The sequence below is a fragment of the Colius striatus genome, chromosome 1 (genome assembly GCF_028858725.1).
Source record: "Colius striatus isolate bColStr4 chromosome 1, bColStr4.1.hap1, whole genome shotgun sequence".
NCBI classification, from domain to species: Eukaryota; Metazoa; Chordata; class Aves; order Coliiformes; family Coliidae; genus Colius; species Colius striatus.
In genome coordinates, this window is record NC_084759.1 from 167,176,414 (window position 1) to 167,194,802 (window position 18,389).

The 18,389-nt window shown below is 38.1% G+C and overlaps 1 protein-coding gene across 4 annotated transcripts in view; it reads left to right on the plus strand.

Moving 5' to 3' along the window:
• OSBPL8 (oxysterol binding protein like 8) overlaps window positions 1-18,389 on the plus strand; it is a 93,124-nt gene that overhangs the window by 55,934 nt on the left and 18,801 nt on the right. For all 4 annotated transcript variants that reach the window (XM_062016122.1, XM_062016148.1, XM_062016140.1 and 1 more), the window contains 6 exons: window positions 4,741-4,811; window positions 9,240-9,320; window positions 10,152-10,253; window positions 11,447-11,650; window positions 16,698-16,782; window positions 17,898-18,069. In XM_062016122.1, the coding sequence (XP_061872106.1) occupies window positions 4,741-4,811; window positions 9,240-9,320; window positions 10,152-10,253; window positions 11,447-11,650; window positions 16,698-16,782; window positions 17,898-18,069 (715 nt within the window). The remainder of the gene's footprint in view (window positions 1-4,740; window positions 4,812-9,239; window positions 9,321-10,151; window positions 10,254-11,446; window positions 11,651-16,697; window positions 16,783-17,897; window positions 18,070-18,389) is intronic.

Here is an 18,389-nt window from a genome sequence, read left to right on the forward strand (position 1 = left end):
CAGTCAGTTAAAAAGACTATTGTCTCCTGTGTTCAATTCCTTAAAAAGGTTTTTCCTTTCTTTTTTTACTGTTGTGTTTATTATGTAACATCACTATTGATGTCTCCCACTAAATACAGCTCATAGTTCTTGCAGAAGCATATGGTTTTTCAGCTCGATTATTTGTTCTTCTCAAAGGCACATGCACACCAGCAGCAATCAGATCAGACTGATTCTCACATTTCATTTGGAAGTCAGTAATATTGTTGCTTGGCTTGCTCTTTCTGATCTCTTCATGCATTGCATTGTTTTTTTTACTGGGTCTTCTGTTTGCTGCAAAAAAGCCTCCAGTGGGCTTCCTTCCCTTCAGTGCCTCCAGTAATCTTTCCTTTTTGAATAAAATAGTTCTCATATTAAAAAATAACATGTTTTTTCTGATGTATTTTTCTCAGGAGTCCTAATTGCAGATGGTATTTGTTGAGTGGTACAAAACCAGTACTTCAGATGTAGGAGAGATGTGTTTTCCATTCCCTCAAGATTGATTGAAGGGACAGGCTACAGGTGCAACTTTGAAGAATTGACACCTGTGCTATGCTTCAAATTTGAAGTTTCTTAACCAAACACTTTTATTTTAACATGTACCCTACAACAGACTTTCCTAAAGATTCTTTAACGCTAACCTTGCAGTCACAGAACCATAGAATGGTTTGGGTTGGAGGAGACCTTAAAGATCATCTAGTTCCAGCCATGAGCAGGGACACCTTTCACTACACCAGGTTGCTCAAAGCTCCAACCAGCTTGGCTTTGAACACTTCCAGGGATTGAGCAACTCCTCAATTTTTGTTGGAGACAATGTGTTTTCGAGGATTTTTTTTTTCCTTTGGTATTGACTGTATTCTAGCACAGTCTCTAAGAAGTACTGTTTGATTTTTGTTTCATTGACATCTTGTGTGCATAGAATTCTGATTGTTCCACTTGCATGCAGTTCTCAGGCTTTTGCCACCTGAAAGTTTTGAAAGAACATGCAAAGTGCTCACAGGAGGAATGTACTAATAGACAGTTTCCCTTGGCTTCTAAGGTGATGCCATGAACTGTGGCTGACTGCTCTGGGGCTGGGATCAGTTTTCAGAGCCTCTGGGACCTATGATATTAAGACAAGGAAGGTCAAGATGGGAACAAGTCTGTTAAGATGTATTGTTGCTCTGAGCACAGTCCCTGATGTCCAGAACTGCTGTAGAGGCTATAGTAAGGGAGCTTCTGTTTAAAATAAAAGATTTTTTTAAAAAATCTGCAAGTATCTTAATACTGGGAGCTCAATCTGCAGCTCTGAAGATGGATTCAAATGACAGTTGCTCCTGATCTTCTACCTCTGAAGATTCCTTTCAGGATTTCAGTTAGAAAATGATACACAAATCCAAGAGAATCAATAGACAGAAGTTAAAGAAAGGTACTGCATCTTCAGCAGCTGAATTTCTACTTTGTGAAATGTGAGCTAAGGTTATCTTGATGAAGAGTTCTTGATTGAATTACAGGTTGAGAAAACAACAAGTAAGCTAAAATATTAAGCCCAAAACCACTGCTCCTGAACATGGAAAAGCTTGAAATACATTCTTTTTCTTGGACTCTCCTCTCATACCCTGTCAGTCTCTACACCAGACAATGATTCAATGACTTGTTGTGGTGCAATTTTCAGTACCTATGTGGTGAACAAAACCACAAGAGCAGCAATAATTCAAAGTGCCATTTAGAGGTGTGCCTTTCTTGTCTTTGCTGTTGTCTTTGTCACAAATCCATAGAGAAATTTGTGCTTCATAATTGGTAGCTAAGGGAGAAAACAGTATTTCTTATTGTCACGTTGTTGTTCTTTCCTTGATCAGATATTTCCACAGCAAAGTATATGTCATCCTCAGCTTGGGCCTCTTTTGGGGAGGCTTTTTGTGATGTTTCAGTGCAAGTTTAGTACCAAACTGTTCTTGTTAGAAGAACTAAGACTACTTATGGTATTGACTGCTCTCCATCTTAATAGAGACTCCCTGGAAAATGCATCCTTACAGTGAGTGAGGCTGTGTCTGGGTCAGCACCTGAATTATGGTTTGTTTTTTTTTTTTAAACGTATGTTCTAGAACATGGGGAGAAAAGCCATCTGGCTGTATTCTGAGTGAGCTTACTCCTTCTACAGGGAGGGAGGTTACAGGTAGGATGGTGTGGTATGTGAAGCTGACTGATGAGGTTTCCTCACGGACCAAGGTGGAGCAGTACAAATTGTGCCAGGATCTGCAGCACCCCAACTTTAGTTCACCAGCAAATCCCTCAGACAGGTCTTGTGTGTGTGTGAGTAAGGAAGGGGTGGACAGTGTGGTGCTGTGTTTATGAATCAGCAAGCACACATACCTCCCAGGAAGGAGGTGAAGATGCTGGAAACATGACTTAACTTTCATCTTTGTGTCTGGTTCTCCGGGATAGAGTAGTTCTTTCTGTTTTCATTTCTGCATGATGATACTAGTGAAAAAATTGGTTATGAAAATAAACACATTTGTTAGATAAAGATATGTAAAGCCCTCAAATCAGTTGTGCTTTTTAAAACACCTCAGAGTTATACCTTCTCTTCTGTAAGAACAATCCTGACTTAGCACTTCCTTGTTGATTCCCATCACTATGTCTGCTGTATGTTCCTATAGATAAGAAAAAACAGGAAGGGCATTACATTTTCAGTGGAACTTGGTTCCTAATGAGGGATTTCTTTTGGGTATGATGGTGAGGAGGAAACCTCATTGCTTTGGTTTCTGATGTGTGTTTGCTTAAGACTGGCATCAAACCAGTGAACTAAGGCAGGTCTGTCTGAAGGCTTGAAGCAACCTTTTGTTTTGTTTCAGCACCTGCTGACTGGTGCTGTAGAAAATGTGCTATTGTTTTTGGTGTTATATGGGAAATGTGGCTTCTGGGCTGTGATGCCTTTGGGGATTTTTTTTTTTCTGCATTCCCTAGTGCTACAAGTCTTCTGGCTTTGCAGGCACTTTTTCCCTCTGATCAAGTAGTTTTCTGCATTGTAAGTTTTCCCAGGTTAGACAAAGCTGTAACAGCTGTGTTGGAAGAATTTCAAAAGCGTTTCATGAACTGTGCACAGAGGGGCTTCTATAAAGACACGTAAAGGTTTCTTTAGAGTTATGTGAGGTTTACTTTCTGTAAACATAAATTAAAATATCATTGTATTGCACTATATGTTTTTTTAAAATCTGTTCTTAAAGAATCTCTGCAAAAGGTAATAAATACAAAGAAATAAAAACAAACAAACAAAACAACAAATGATTGATTACCAGACCAAAAAAGAAAAATCTTGGATTTCCCGTGTAACCCAAAGACCAACCTATTGCCTCTCTAACTCAGTGAAACATCCCAAGATGTGCATGTGTGATAGATTAATCAATTCTGTCTCAGAGGTTCTGGGTATTGTGAATGTGGGAGGATGAAGATACAAATTAAATGTAAAAAAAGGAAATCCTGCACTGAGCAAACTACTCAACGCTGCTACAAAGAGTTAATAATTCTTTTGAAGCTCATAGTTCCCTACACCTGCACACGCTCCGCTGAGGAATGTGAAATCAAACTGTTTCTCCGATTAATCTTCTCATTTTAGAAACGTGAGCACCAATTTTGTTTCCAAGTTTGGAACACATTTAACATTCAAAGGGCAACTCAGAGGAGCTTTCGGTGTGGCTTTGTGCAATTTATCTGCTGATGCAGTGCCCTCTGGTGGGTTAAAGCTCTCGGGTACCATGGTGGGAACCACACCTGGCTTTTCAGCTGCGATGGTTGTTACGGAAATTCACTTGTGACTTCATGTTTATCTACCCTCTGTCTGGAAGACGTGCAAGAGATGGTATTTTTACTTACTCAGGTATATGCATTCTGCAATTTGTTCCTGTTTAGAAAGGGTTTGCTATCACTAATCTCTTCAAAGAAAGTGGATCACTGAGATGTGGTTCTGTCTCATACCCAGAGCAGGTAATTTTATCCCTAAGGAGATACTAGATGCTCCATATATGTCCAGTGGCACATAGCAGCTGTGCAGCAGTGCTAATGCCAGTTGTTACGCCATTTTACACTGTCACACGTATACTGACCGTTGCCATTGTCTCGCTTTTGCTTTTTGGATACTAGGAAAGTGTGGGATTTGTACTGTCACTCACAGAAGAGAAATGTAGGATTTCAACAACTATTTTGGTATAAAGCCTTGTAGTTATGCTTATGCAGTGTCAAGTCAAAAGTATAAATTCAAGACTAATATAAGCAACCTTTTCCATTTTCTTGCCGAAAAATGACTAGCAGTCTTAATCAGTGCTTTCATGTAGATTTGCTTTCATGTAGATGGTATTTAACAATTATTTCTAGCTATAGATATGAACAAAAAAAAAAAGGCTTTATTTAGTGTTCTGCTCTGTACATGCATGTATGCAGATAGGAGAGAATGAGAAGGGAAAAGGACAGAAGTTTGCATGCCATATTTGCAGTTCAACAGGTTATTGGTTCAGGTACAGCACCATCCAAATACAGTGGACTATTTTTGCCTCTTAGTGGGTATTAAATTAGTTTATATTATAGTCGCTGGTATGGTTTTGAGTGATGTGATGGGTCAGTATGTATACATTGTTTGATAATCCCATTTGCGTGCACCTTTTTATGCTAAACACAATTTGCAGATTTATTTGTTGAATGTTAATGTCTTCAAATCATTGGCAACAATGCTGTATTTTTTTTTTTAAGGTTTTGACAAAGGGAAGGATGAGGCATCACAAAGTAAAGAGGATACAACCCATTCTATGTCGAAAAGCAAGGTAAGGAAAGCAGCCTCCTAATCTGTCTTCAGGATGTCAGTGTGCAAAAGAGTTCTGAGTTCTGCATTAAATGCAAGTATGTTTAATTTTCATTGTAGATAATCTTGAAGATTATTGGTCAGGTTCAGCGATATGTAAAGATTAAAGAGAATTTCTTGCTATAATTCTCAAGATGACATCATGTGAAAATCCACAGTTAAATCAGTGAAAATGAAATGTGGAGTCTTCTCACTGTCATCCTGGGGTGGGATGTTACCTTGCCAAATGGAACAGTGGGTGGAAGCCAACTATTGCTGTGGAACAGAATTTGAAATCCTTTTCAGCTGTAGATGAAGATGCTGTTCAGTGGGCTGTAGCAAGTCTTCTTACAAAAATGTTAAGGAAACTGTAATTGGAGAAGGTTTACTTTCATGACTTAAAGTGCCAGAGGCAAACATAGTTAAGTGTAATTTGTTGTCCTGTCTGTTGCAAGGGCTTCTGTGCTTCAGAATTCAAGTGTGAAGGACCATTTAGTTGAGTGAATCAGAATGCCAAGAAAGGCATGCTCAGTAGAATATTAAATTAGATCTAATTGCTATGTATGTTTGTGCCTTCTGGTAGTCTTGACAATAGAAATAGAAATCGAAAAGGCAGGAGCCAGGCAAATTTGTAATCATCATTGCATAATCCCAAGATGGACAAAGCTCACTGGGATGCAGTGAAAACTGAGAACATCCAAAGTGGAGTTTGGAGATGGGCACTGCATTCACCAAAACCATGGCATCTTGGAGTGGCTAAACTTCAAAAAAGAAGAAAACACAAATTACCAGAGCAACCAAAAAGACTCTTTGTGTAGTGATCCCAAGTCTTTTCTCTCTAGAAATGTGTTTTGTCTGATCACAGTTACTTACACGAGTAGTTTGCAAATAGCATTCTCAATCAAGAGTAAAATGTTCTTATCTGATGGTATTGAAATAATAAGCATACGATGAGAGATTGGCATAAGAAGTCATTGTAGTACCACAGACAAAAATCTACTATAGCCGTCTTTTCGTTTCCCAAATCCTTTTAAATTTGTAAGTTACACTTATAGAAGCTGTCACTTTTAGGACATCATACAGGCCACTCTGATGCAACCTTTTATTTTTTATTTGTGGGCCTATTGTAACTCTTAAAGTACATGAACGTTTTGGGCAACAAAAGTAGATGGCATGTCAGTGCACTGAATTCTTCTATAGTGATTTTTATGTATTTGGAATGTGGGATTCCGGAAAAAAACCCAATCATTTGGATTTTTCAAAATGCCATCATCTCTCTCTTCAAGGCAGTAAAGAGGGGAAGACCGCATTTTGTGTATCAGGAGGTTGTGTGGTTTGATCAATGAATGGATTAGCTGAGTTCACTTGTTTTTCTTCTTGAGGCATTGCTACAGGATAGAGTTTAAAGGCTTTAAATTACCCAGCGGTGTGATTTTTCTATTTTCTGCTAGGATTTCCACTGTTTTTTACAGAAACAAGCATTGTAACAGACACTTGGATTATCAGTGAGCAGCAGGCGTGGGCTGCTCTGTAGGGGCAGATGAGAACCTGAGCTTGAGCACAGCCAAGCTCCCCAGAGACGTGGGGTTGCTGTGTGCCCTGCTGCGGGGTCGGCCGCGCAGCCTGTTGGAGTTGGGCCCAGGCAGGGCCAGCCGTACCCTGAGAGGCGTGGGGTGCACTCGAGGTATCAACACGTGTTTAGCTATAGTATTTCATGTGTCAGAACCTTCAAGAGAAACGTTAAAGACGTAATGAAGGAAATCAAACCAACATAAAGATAATAGTAGCATTTCCCTGCTTAAGTGGTGTCATCAGAATTGCATGGGGGTGAGCAGCTCGCTTTATACAGCTGATGGTGCAGTTCTGTGGTGTGTAGCTAAGCATTTCATATATCTGACCTGGAATAACAAAAGTTTTGAGTCTTCCAGTGTTACTGCATCCTTGAGCTTCACTTCTGAACAAGGAAGCATACTTTACCATGCAGCTTGCTTTTGATCTTGGCCCAGAAACCTCTAAAGCCTTTTTTTTTTTTTGCTTGAAAATCAAGTTAATACTGTCTCTTTTAACTTGGGTTTATTTCAGACTCTATTAATCATTTATCTTTCACTATCTAATTTGTTTTTTCTCTTCCATATATTTCTTTTTGTTGGTTCTTGTCTTTCTGGGATCTCAAGTTTTTGTGTGCTTTGCTGTTGCTTTTGTATCTCTGTAGTATCAAAGATGAGACTAGTATTATTCCTACTTTTCCTACAAGATATTTTACTTCATCTGTACTTTTGCAATTATTGCATGTGCTGCTTGATAGTGATTCCTTTACAACCCATAAATAAACCAGGCTAACAGAATATGGTAACTGTCACGGCTGTGGAGGTGAAGCAGCAGCTATTCTTTCTAATAACGGTGGAAAAGCAGCAATGAGACTTGCCCAGAATCTGGTACTGAATCTACCTTACTGGGAGTTGCAGTAGATTCTCTTGAAATATTTTCTCCTTCAATCCCATCCACTTTGTGTGGATGTAACACTTGAGGAAGTTACTAGCTTAAAAATATACAAATCACTGATCTGTCTCATAATCTGTCAGGCAGGTAAATATGGACCTTTACTGAGTGTCACGTTAGTGATCTTTAAAACTGAGAAAACGACAAAATGAGGGTTTGTAACCTGTGGTACATACTGGTTTGGCGCTTTTATATGCATGACTTGTAGATTGCATTAGCTTTCTGTTAGTGAGCAACTAGAATATTTATGAATCTTTAGCTTAAGTTGCTCCATTATAGCTTGCATAACGAGTTCATTACCTCTTCTTATGTGACAGTGATAAGCATTTTTCCCCTCTTCTGTTATTACATTTAAAGTACTGTATTTCCTTTAACTTCTAGAGAGAGGAATTAAATTTCAAGTCATGTCCTTGTCTTAAAGCTAAATTTTGAGTGTTCAGAATGTATCTTTAACACAAAGTTAAGATGTTTTCTTCATTTTTCCAAGATGTATCTGGAAGTAAGACAACATTTACTTACTGTTGAGATGATTTTTACATAAAACTATTTTTGGCAGTTACTGCACATATTTGTTTTTTTCATTAGCTAAGTAGACAAGTCTTAGTTCTGAATTAAATGTGCCAAAGTGAGATCAAAGTTAAATTGCTTTGTTCCACTTGTAAATCTTTAATTTTTATTTCTTTGGATTGAGCAAATTCTGTGTTAAGAAAAGAAGTGCTTGAGTGCACTGGTTTTACTATTGCAGGAAGTTTTCTCGAAACTGGCAGCATTTTTCACTGTCAGTTTTTATAATATCCTGAAAAAATATCAATTTGGTGAATAGACTTTGCATTGTAGCCTGAGATTTAATATAAGTAGTCAGAAATGTTGAACAGCTTGAGAAGCACTTTTTATAAATTGTCCTTGAATTTACACAGTTTAGAAGGTTATATTGATTTTTTTAGTTTTTCTTCCTCTTTTTTTCTTTTTTTGACTAGATGAGAACTTCAAGTTCATCAGGCTTGTATTTCACTGCAGAAAGAAATGTAACTTACTTAAGTTTATATATAATGACTACCTACTCAGTGTTCTCTTACTTGCAGTAGGAATGACATAACTCTGATAGACTCCTTTTTTGGTTTGATTTGTTTGTGTACATGTTTTGAAAGCTCTGTATCCCAAGGTGAATGGTTAGTGGTTCTAGTTTCCTTTCAACTAGTAGGCAACAGATGCCAAGGGAATAAACTTTGAACCTTACCAGATGTGGGGAGAGGCAGGAAGGAGAAATCATGTGCTGAGGCAGCATATTGTCCTGCTTTGAACAAGGGCTTGGGTTTCATGAACAAACCTGAGTATCGTTCCTCCATCTGTCACCACTGTGAGCTACTTGAAGAAGTAATCAGCATGGAATTAGAGAGGAAGGAGCAGAATAAGTGCCATTAGTTGTCAGTCGTACTCTGATTTATAGAGCACTGAATCCTAGATTGAAGAGACTACATTTTCCTTCATGGCTCACAGGGTAAGTGTGTCTATAGCAATCCATTCACAGGAGCTGTTGAGTTATGAAAGAAGATATTGGCATTCCTATGATGTGGGAATGACTCTTGTGTTTAAACACCAGGCTTTTCCTAAAACCTTCACTGTCTGCTAAAGTAATGCCTGAAGCAGAAGTGTGACATATTAAGTAACAGGCTGTATGGGCTAAACATTTACTGTATATAGTTCAGCTTCTTCTGGAGCAATCAGGCATCTTTTTCATTAAACCCTAATTTAAAAAGGCTCCATAAATAGGTAGTGAATATCTCCTGTTACAAGTTGTAGTTGGAATGGGGAACGTTACAATCATAACTGTACACTTCAAATACTTCCTTACAGCAGTAATACATCCTTTTATCTCTCATTGTTATTTATTTACATGTTTTGTGAATTTCAGTCTGAATCTAAGCTTTTCAATGGCTCTGAGAAGGACATTTCTTTATCTTCAAGCAAACTTACAAAAAAAGAATCTCTCAAGGTAAATTAATTTCCAAGTTGCTCCTTATGGACTATTAATAAATTTACATAGTTTTAGTGTATTCTGTAACAAGAAGATAAAAAAGCCAAGTAGTGATGAGGCCTATGAAGTATTTAAGTACTGTGAGAACATGTGGTGTTAATTCTCTTCAAATCTTACTGTACTGTTATCGAGTACGGGCTTCTACAATGCGTTCTTTAAGATGGCACAAGATCATAGGATAACTGAGAAGGTAATAAAAAATTCAGGTCAGCAAGGACCTCAGGACATCTACATGCAATGAAATGAATAATTGTCCAAGTTAGAATTTTGTATGCAGTAACTATGTTTTTTATACTGCCTTCTTTCTCCTGTGCTGAAACAAGACAAAGTACTCCTGTCTGACAGATACTGCGTCGATAGAAACACCGTTATTTGTTTCTAAAATTGCTGCAAATTTCCACTAGGGAGGGAAAGTAATTGATGCATAAAGACTACAGATCAGATAACATACCTGTAAATCTCAATCTAGCCCAAATTTGGTTTTGTACTTTACACCAGGCAAGGAAGGTGGGGGAAGGAATTTGGTTGGTTGTTTTTCTTCCTGTCATTCTAACAGGAGTTTCAAAGTCCTCAGCCTGATCTGATTTTGCTTATGCCATAGGTGCTTCTGAAACAGAGTTTTAAATAATTGTTCACACATTGATATCAAATACTGTGTTTTAAAACTACTTTTCTGTATTGCATTGAAGTTTTTAGGTTTTTCATCAATTTTCATTGATAGAGGTCTTTTTGTGCTCTAATATTGGCTTATGGCTGTGGCATTGTAAAAAATTCTATTATTTTTTACAGGTTCAAAAGAAAAATTACAGAGAAGAAAAGAAGAGAGCTACGAAAGAATTACTTAGCACTATCACAGACCCATCAGTTATTGTTATGGCCGACTGGTTGAAGGTCAGAAGCCAAGTGTGAAATTTGAGTGGAAGATGAAGCAGCTGCTTTCTGACCAGAATAGAAAAGGCTCAATCTTTTACTTACTGTTAATGTTTTTCTACAAATGCAGCAGACACTAATTGCATCCCAGAGTCTCTATGTTCAGATCCTAGGGGAATAATAATGGAGGAACCTAGCTCCCACTTACTGCAGTCACCATAGTCACATGCATCTTGTGTGTATAGCCATTAACTTCAGATGAGTTGGCCTTATGATTCTTATTTTGTTCTTTTCATTTTACTCTTTGAATTGAAACCCTGTTATATCCATAACAATAGTGAAAGCAGTTCAGTCAGATAATGTGAATGCAGATTTCTTTGTATGTTTCCTTCTGATAATTCTTCTTTCCTCTCTTAAGAACAGCTCAATACAAAGGATGAAGAATTAATTTTTCAAAGACGGCAATCAGTGTCACTAACAGTAGTGCAGTTTACATGTTCATATATAGTTTCTTAAGTTTGTAACTATATTCCTTGGTAATTGTACTAAAAAAAAAAGTTATCCATTTTTATAGCTAGCTCCAAACAATATCTTGTCTGGAAAACGTTTCTCCTTTTTTGTAAAAAAGACTAAAACACAGCATAGAGATCAAGTTGGCATTCAGTTGTACAGACATAGAAGTAACTAAAGTCCTGAGTTAACAGAATTGATGCAAGCAGTCTAATCAGATGTGCAAATTCAGGGACTTGAAAGGATCTTATATTTCACATATGGATTTAAGCTTACAGCTGTTACACTTGAGTTTTAGAAAAAAACTCTTATATCCGAGTTATTTTGTGAATACCTTATTTTTCTTGTCTCATGTCTGTTTTCAGAGGAGCTATATTTCCAAAGACCATCCTCTCTTCATCCTACATGCTCAAGATAATCTGAAACTTTCATGATTTTTCCTATTTGCCATAGTTCAAATATCTAGATGTGTATATTCCCATTTGTAGACTAAGTTATTCATCGAGAAAGAGCAGATGAATCAACTTTGAAAACATACGTTTGTATTGTCTTTAATAAACCTGGATAAACTTTCAATAGACATGGTAAACTTTGCTTGAAATAAAAACTAATCAATCGTTTCTGTTTAAATTTTCATTTTGATAAGGGAGATGGTTTTCGGTATTGTCTTCATTCAGCTATAACTGTAACTGTTTATCTTCTAGATTCGTGGTACATTGAAAAGCTGGACCAAACTGTGGTGTGTACTGAAACCAGGAGTGTTGCTTATTTACAAAACCCCCAAAAACGGCCAGTGGGTGGGAACTGTGCTCCTGAACGCTTGTGAACTCATCGAGAGGCCTTCCAAAAAAGATGGCTTTTGTTTCAAACTCTTCCATCCTTTGGAGCAGTCCATATGGGCTATAAAGGTTAGTTGTAGTATATCTATTTCTTAAGGGATGACTGGTATTAGCCAGCTATGAGTAAAGACAACCTTAATGAAAAGCTGAACTGCATTTTCTGTTATAACTGGAGTAGTTTGTTCTGAATATAAGCCTTCAATATCTAGTGCTTTTCATCACAGAAAGTATTTGATTTATGCTGCTTTACCTACTTAAATAGCTTCAGAAATGTGGTGTGCAGAGGGATGCCATTAAAGGGGTTACTACCATCACTGGCAGTCATGTAAATGGAAGGAATAAGAGTATAACATCAGTGTAGCATAATATATATATGAGTATAACATCAGTTATACTACGAAATTACAGAGGGAAGTGATTTACCCAAATGAAAGAGCTGAGATGTATTATAAACATTTCTTGGCTTCCTGACTTACATTCAGGCAATAAATTGCCAGCTTAGTTCGATTTGCTTGTAAGAGTGAAAATTCAGATAACTTCCTTGTGCAATAATAGCTTATATTGCAACTTGTTAGCCAATCCTTTTCAGCTGCAATTTTAGGAAGACAGATGTTCTCATTCAGTTCTGTTGTCTGTTTTGTCATACATGGCATACTATTGAGAGCAGCCCTTATCTGTATGTGGTGAAACACGTAGCACAAGTGAACATATTTACCTCCTGAATTGACATCTTGCTTTAGATGAAATTACTGTACTGTATTAGGACCCTTGTCATAAATTAATTATACCGTCTGCAGCATACACCTTAAGATAGCTACTCACTGTGAGATTGTATCATCTGAATCTTAAACTGATATAGATGTACTGTTACATCTGTAAAATACACTGCATTGATTTTTGTCTTCCTTATCTCAGACTGGGAAGTCAGTCAGCTAATATAATTTCTGATGTTTCTTCGTGGTCTGTCTCAATTGTTATTATCAACTTTACCTAAATTTACCAAACTTAGAGAAAATCTTTTGTGATTGCTTTTGAACAATATTGTTCCAATATTGCTTAGGAGGGCTTTTAACTAATTAGTGTTGATCTTGCATTTGCAGAACACAAACTTCATATCCTTTTTTGAAGTTACGGGGTTTTGGGTTAATGTAATTTCATTATTTATGATCATGTATGCATACTTTGCAAAGTGGTGGCTTGTCTGCAGAAGATCACAAATCAATCTCATATTTCTTTATTGCTTGGCAATGAGAAATGGATTTGTTTGTTTTTTTAACTAGATGTTTAGAATTTAGAGGACATGCCCCACCAGATTTTTACTTTTGTAAGGTAGGTCAAATTATGAACCTGAAAAAGTTGATATTGTCCATTCTAAATGTGCTGAGAGCTGGAGTGGCATTTGTTCATTTTGGTATGGCTATTTGTAGTTGAGAATTACTGGACTTAATTGGATTAAAAATCCTTGAAGTTTTAAACCTTTTGTGCCTTATTTACCTAGTCAATAATAATCATAATGTCCTAGTTACAGATCATGAGGAAAACTTTTCATAAGCTTAGTAGCAATTGACTGATTTGCAGAATAGGTTTATCCCTGTGAGCCTGAAGTCTAAGGCAGAATGAGCCTTGTTTGCAGTCAGTGTAGGAAGATGACATTGCAAGAAGCATTTACACAATTCTAAGTAGTACCAGAGATTTTCTCACTTGAACACACTTCCTATAGTGTGTCCTTCTGGCAGACTGCAAATTCTCTTCTGCAGTAGTTTGTGGCTGGTCACTTCACACGCTCCCTGAAGCCTGTTGCTGTGGTCTTTGATGTTCCTCCTGCACTCTGAGGTAGCCAATGTCCTTTAACTTGTTCTGTCTTCCTCATGTTGCCTGGTCCTGATGCCATTTGGTTTTCTAAAATTAGTAACTAGAAAAGTAACTGCAAATAATTTTTCATGAGTAAATTTAGTCAAGTGTAACTACTGATCAGTTTTTATTGCCTTCTCTGAATATTCATGGTGTTTGAGTTTTATTGGCATGAATATTCTGTAGGAAGTGAACTTCAAAGTTTTTTTCATCTAGTGGAATTTTTAACTTGCCCATTACCTTCCATTGGAGTAGTACCAGCATTCTGTCAGGAACAGGGGCAGTTCAAATACAGTCGTCTAACAAATGGAAACTAACGTCTGACATAATAAAAATTGATTCTGAAACCATAATGGGTGATAGCAAAGAAAAATGCCCAGTGCTTTTAGAAAAGTAATCAATTGGAGGAAATCAAGATCCATGATCAGTTACTCCAAGTGAAACCAACCTACTTAAATGTTCACTGCAATTACTCATTTGGTTTTAATCAATATATTGTCAAAGCACCTAGGAGAGTGTAGCTTTTTTTCAGAAAAACAAACCAGATACCAAAAGCCACACTTCATCTCTAAATTACAGTAGTTTGGCACAGAATAAGTAGGTTACCCTGTGTGCCCACAGTATAATGCTAAAGGGGAGATCTTACAGGCAGAGGTCTGCCCTTAATCTGTGTCCTGTAACCTGAGAGTTTCAAGGACTTGTGATTGCTGAGGTCTTTGCATGGTACTGGTGCACCCACAGTGTCACAGTCTCCTCTGTACAGCACCCCAGCACCTCTCCACCAGGTGCTGGTGAGGCTCTTTCCTACCCATGGGTCAGGTGAGAGTGAGACCTCTTCCCTGTCTGCCTGACCTCAGGGCAAGGAGTGCTGCTGCATGGGGTCATCCTTCCTGGTCCTTTTTGCTTAATCCTAATCCCTATGTTGCTGCTTCCCCAGACTTTTTGTAGGCACATCTTTCTGCTCACTCAGAGAGGGACTAAGGTTTGGAATCCTGCTTCTAACACCCAAGTTGCTGCTACTCCACACTGTGACTATTCAGGAGTTTCTGAACATCATTTACACCAGCACTAGCTTGTCTATATTGGTATCTAAGGCCACAAGACTCCTGTTTCTCACTCTCAGAAACATTCTGGCTGTTTCATTTGCTTGCTTCTAAAATATTTGCCTTTTTCTGCTTTTGCTCAAAACTTCTGCTGGCTTTCCAGTTCCCTCTTCTAAGCCTTGTACTGGCTTATCATTGGGCTTCTCTGGGGGAAATCAGTCAAGACCAAAATGTGTTAACTCACCAGTTAGGCAGGCTTAACCCACCTTTCTGTGATAGCTTCAAGTATGTGTAACACAGCCCTCTTTGCCTATCATTTGTCATAAAGCTACGATAAGTAACCTTTTTTTGGAAGAGACTTTAAAATGGTTGATCAGCATTGAATTCTCAAATGAAACTTTGAAATTAATAGAAAGGTCTTTTGGATTTTTCTTTTTTTTGGGGGAAGGTGAAGAACTTCATAGTGAAAAATAAACTTTGGCATTTAACATCTTTTCTGTTTTGGTTGAACACGATGTCATAGTGCCTGCTGATACCCTTTATAGAGAGACTTCAGCATCAAAATATCTTTTCTGGGCATTGCCTTGGGTTTTTTTCTTATTTTAATGCCAAACCTACAGTGAGGCACTGCAGTGTTATGTGGCATTGTCTACGGGGTAGAGAAATTGAAGAGGAAGGAGGGAGGGAGCAAGGATCATAGAATCGCAGAATGGCAGGGTTTGGAAGGGACCTTTAGAGATCATCTAGTCCAACTCCCCTGCCAAAGCAGGTCCACCTAGATCAGATCATACAAGAACTTGTCCAGGCAGGTTTTGAAGACCTCTAGAGAAGGAGACTCCACACCCTCCCTGGGCAGCCTGTGCCAGGGCTCCCTCACCCTCCCAGTGAAATAGTTTTTTCTTATGTTTAAATAGAACTTTTTGTGTTCCAGCTTGTGCTCCATTACCCTTTGTCCTGCCACTGGATACAACAGAAAAAAAGTGATGCCCCTCCTGACATCAACCATGTAGATATTTTTGAATATTAATGAGATCCCCCTTCAGTCTCCTCTTCTGTAAACTAAATAGCCCCAGGTCCTACAGCCTTTCCTCGTAAGGAAGCTTTTCCTGATCATCTTGTTGGCCCTGTGCTGGACTCTATCCAAAAGTTCTCTGTTCTTCTTGAGCTGCGGAGCCCAGAACTGGACACAGTACTCCAGAAGAGGCTTCACCAGGGCAGAGTAGAGAGGGAGAAGAACCTCCCTCAACCTTCTGGCCACACTCTTCTGGATGCATCCCAGGATGCCATTGGCCTTCTTGGTCACAAGGGCACATTGCTGGCTCATGGTTAGTTTATTATCAACCAGACTCCCAGGTCTCTCTCTGCAAAGCTGCTGGATGAGTGTGTTTTTCTACCAATATATAGTATCTGGGTGGGAGCAATTCTTTCTGTTTTATTTAAATATCGATGGGCTCAGATATCTTCTGAAGATAGGCAAAAATTGTGCTATTCTCAAGCACAGGATGTAGCTGAGACACTAAACACATTGTCATGGAAAAATAAGCATGAAGTGAATGACAGAAGAAGGCCTCCTGTTCTCTGAAAGGGTTTGGCATGCCCTTGTGTCTCTGTGTGCTTTGAACCATAGTGTCCTTGTAGCAACTTGGGGAGGGGAAGAGCCAGTTGCTGTACAAATGTGAGATCTACTAGGCATCATTTATTGTAAATCAGTGCTCTTAAGCCATCCCACAGACATGTCTTCTCTTTTGCTTTATTTCAGTCTTACCTCTTTAGCTGAAATACTGAGCTGAAAAGGAACAGCTTGTCCAGTGCAATCTCTTCATGCTCAGCTGCAGGATTCCCCAGACAGTGAGGGTGACTGCCCTGTGGCATTCCTTTTGATGCGTTTGTTGTCTTGCTATAAGTAGCATCAGCAGAGCATTTCCAAGTTACTGTGCCAAGTCTGATTTAAAAATAAAAACCAAAACCAAACCACCAGAAACTTGAATCCCAAAGACCATTCATTTTAAAGTGGCATTTAATTGGGAGCTAGATGTAGAATCAAGTCTTTGAAGAAGTCGTCTAGTAAAAGAGGGCTGTCTACCTTACCATTCATGTCTTCATTAGATGTTGCTGAGTGACAGTAAATAGCCCTGCAGTGTGTCAGCTTGTTATTATAGCGAATGATAAACTGTAAAACTGAATTAAAATATTATGCTGTTGCTTGTTTTCTGTATTTCAAGGGTCCCAAAGGTGAAGCAGTTGGTTCTATAACTCAGCCATTGCCAAGCAGTTATTTGATCATCCGAGCCGCTTCAGAATCAGATGGTAAATTTCAAGTGTTTTTCTGCAGTGACAACAGTTATTAGGAAGAGATGGCTTGGTTCCTCTTACTATGTCTGTAATTGCAGTTTCTTTGTTGTTAAGTTTCTCCTTTAATTTAGCTCATTCAGTTGTGTTGGTACTAGCAGTTTTTCATGGTTATTAAAGGAAAACTTTGACCTGAAGGAACTGTCATTGAACTCCTTACGATGGCTGGTTGAAGGAGGGCGAAGGGGTTATTTCAGATTTAACTGTGTTAGTGGATGTCTGAATGTTCAAGCCATTTCCTTTCTAAAGTGCTGATGTAGACATATTTTTCTTTCAAATGAAAGCATTTGTGTATTATAAAGTGCAACAGCTGCACAGAGTTCTAGTAGTAAAAATTCCTCAAAACCACAGTTTTTTAACACCCTTTATCACTGAGAAGGTGGTGGTCAGTAACAATGCAACCATCTTCAAAGGGTACAATGTGGAAACAAAATTTTAGAGTGTTGTGTAACCTTTTAGCCAACTGCTTTTCTTAAACTGGTTAATTAAGCAATGCCCCTGCAGACTTTAAAAATAGAACTCTTATTTGCTTTCTGTATTGGAAAATGGATTAGATACATGGAAATGAAGAAGTGAGTGGAAACAACATACAAATTTGTTTAGTTACTTTTTTGGAAGAAAATGTCTGATTTTATATTATAATGGCATTTATATCATTATAGCTCCTTTTCTGCATTGTTATTGTATTACATGGGCAAATTTTGCCAACTGATGCAGTTAATCTTCAAAACTAGAGCAAGGACTGCAAGCGACTTTGGAGGAATTCTACAGTCAGGGCCTGGGTGGAACCATAAAGCATCAAGGAAAAAATGCTGGAATATCCTCTAATAGAATGGTTATTTACCTTGCTTGTCCTACTCCGAAGCATCCCTTGTACCAGACCCGGGTAGTTGTGAGTGGATTTTATGTCTCCACCAGATTATAAAATCCAGTGCATGTAACCTGGAACAACTCTGAAGTGTGTCTTTAAAAGCTGTGTAAGCAGACCCAAAAGGATTGTGAGATTAGGAAACTGAAGTTGTATAGTTCAGTGAAATGTTTAATTTGTAGTCTAAAAATAGATTTATCTTTAGGCAGGTGTTGGATGGATGCTTTGGAACTGGCACTGAAATGTTCAAGTCTGCTTAAACGTACAATGATTAGAGAAGGTAAAGACCACGATTTGAACTCTTCAGGAGACAGTACTCATGTCTCCTTCTATGGTCTGCTTCGTGCTAACAACTTGCACAGTGGAGAAAACTTGCCGTAAGTGAATTTATTATAAACTCAATTGTCCTTTTGGCAGAATCTTGTAATGGTAACTTCTCTACGGGGAGAATCTTGTTGAGATTTAAGTTCTTTTTGCTCTTGAGTTCTCTTTATGTACCTTATTTGCACTATGTTCTATATTTGATGTGGACAAAACAAAAAAGTCTTTCTCTCAAAAAGAAAAGTGGGTACAGAGAAAAATTTGGACCAAGGAACTCAAAGCTGAGTCATCAGTAAGTTTAAGTACTTGGTTAAAATTTTAAGGGTTTTTTAATCTTGAAGTTGGTCCCTCTTGTTAGCTTGGCCTGAAAATAAGA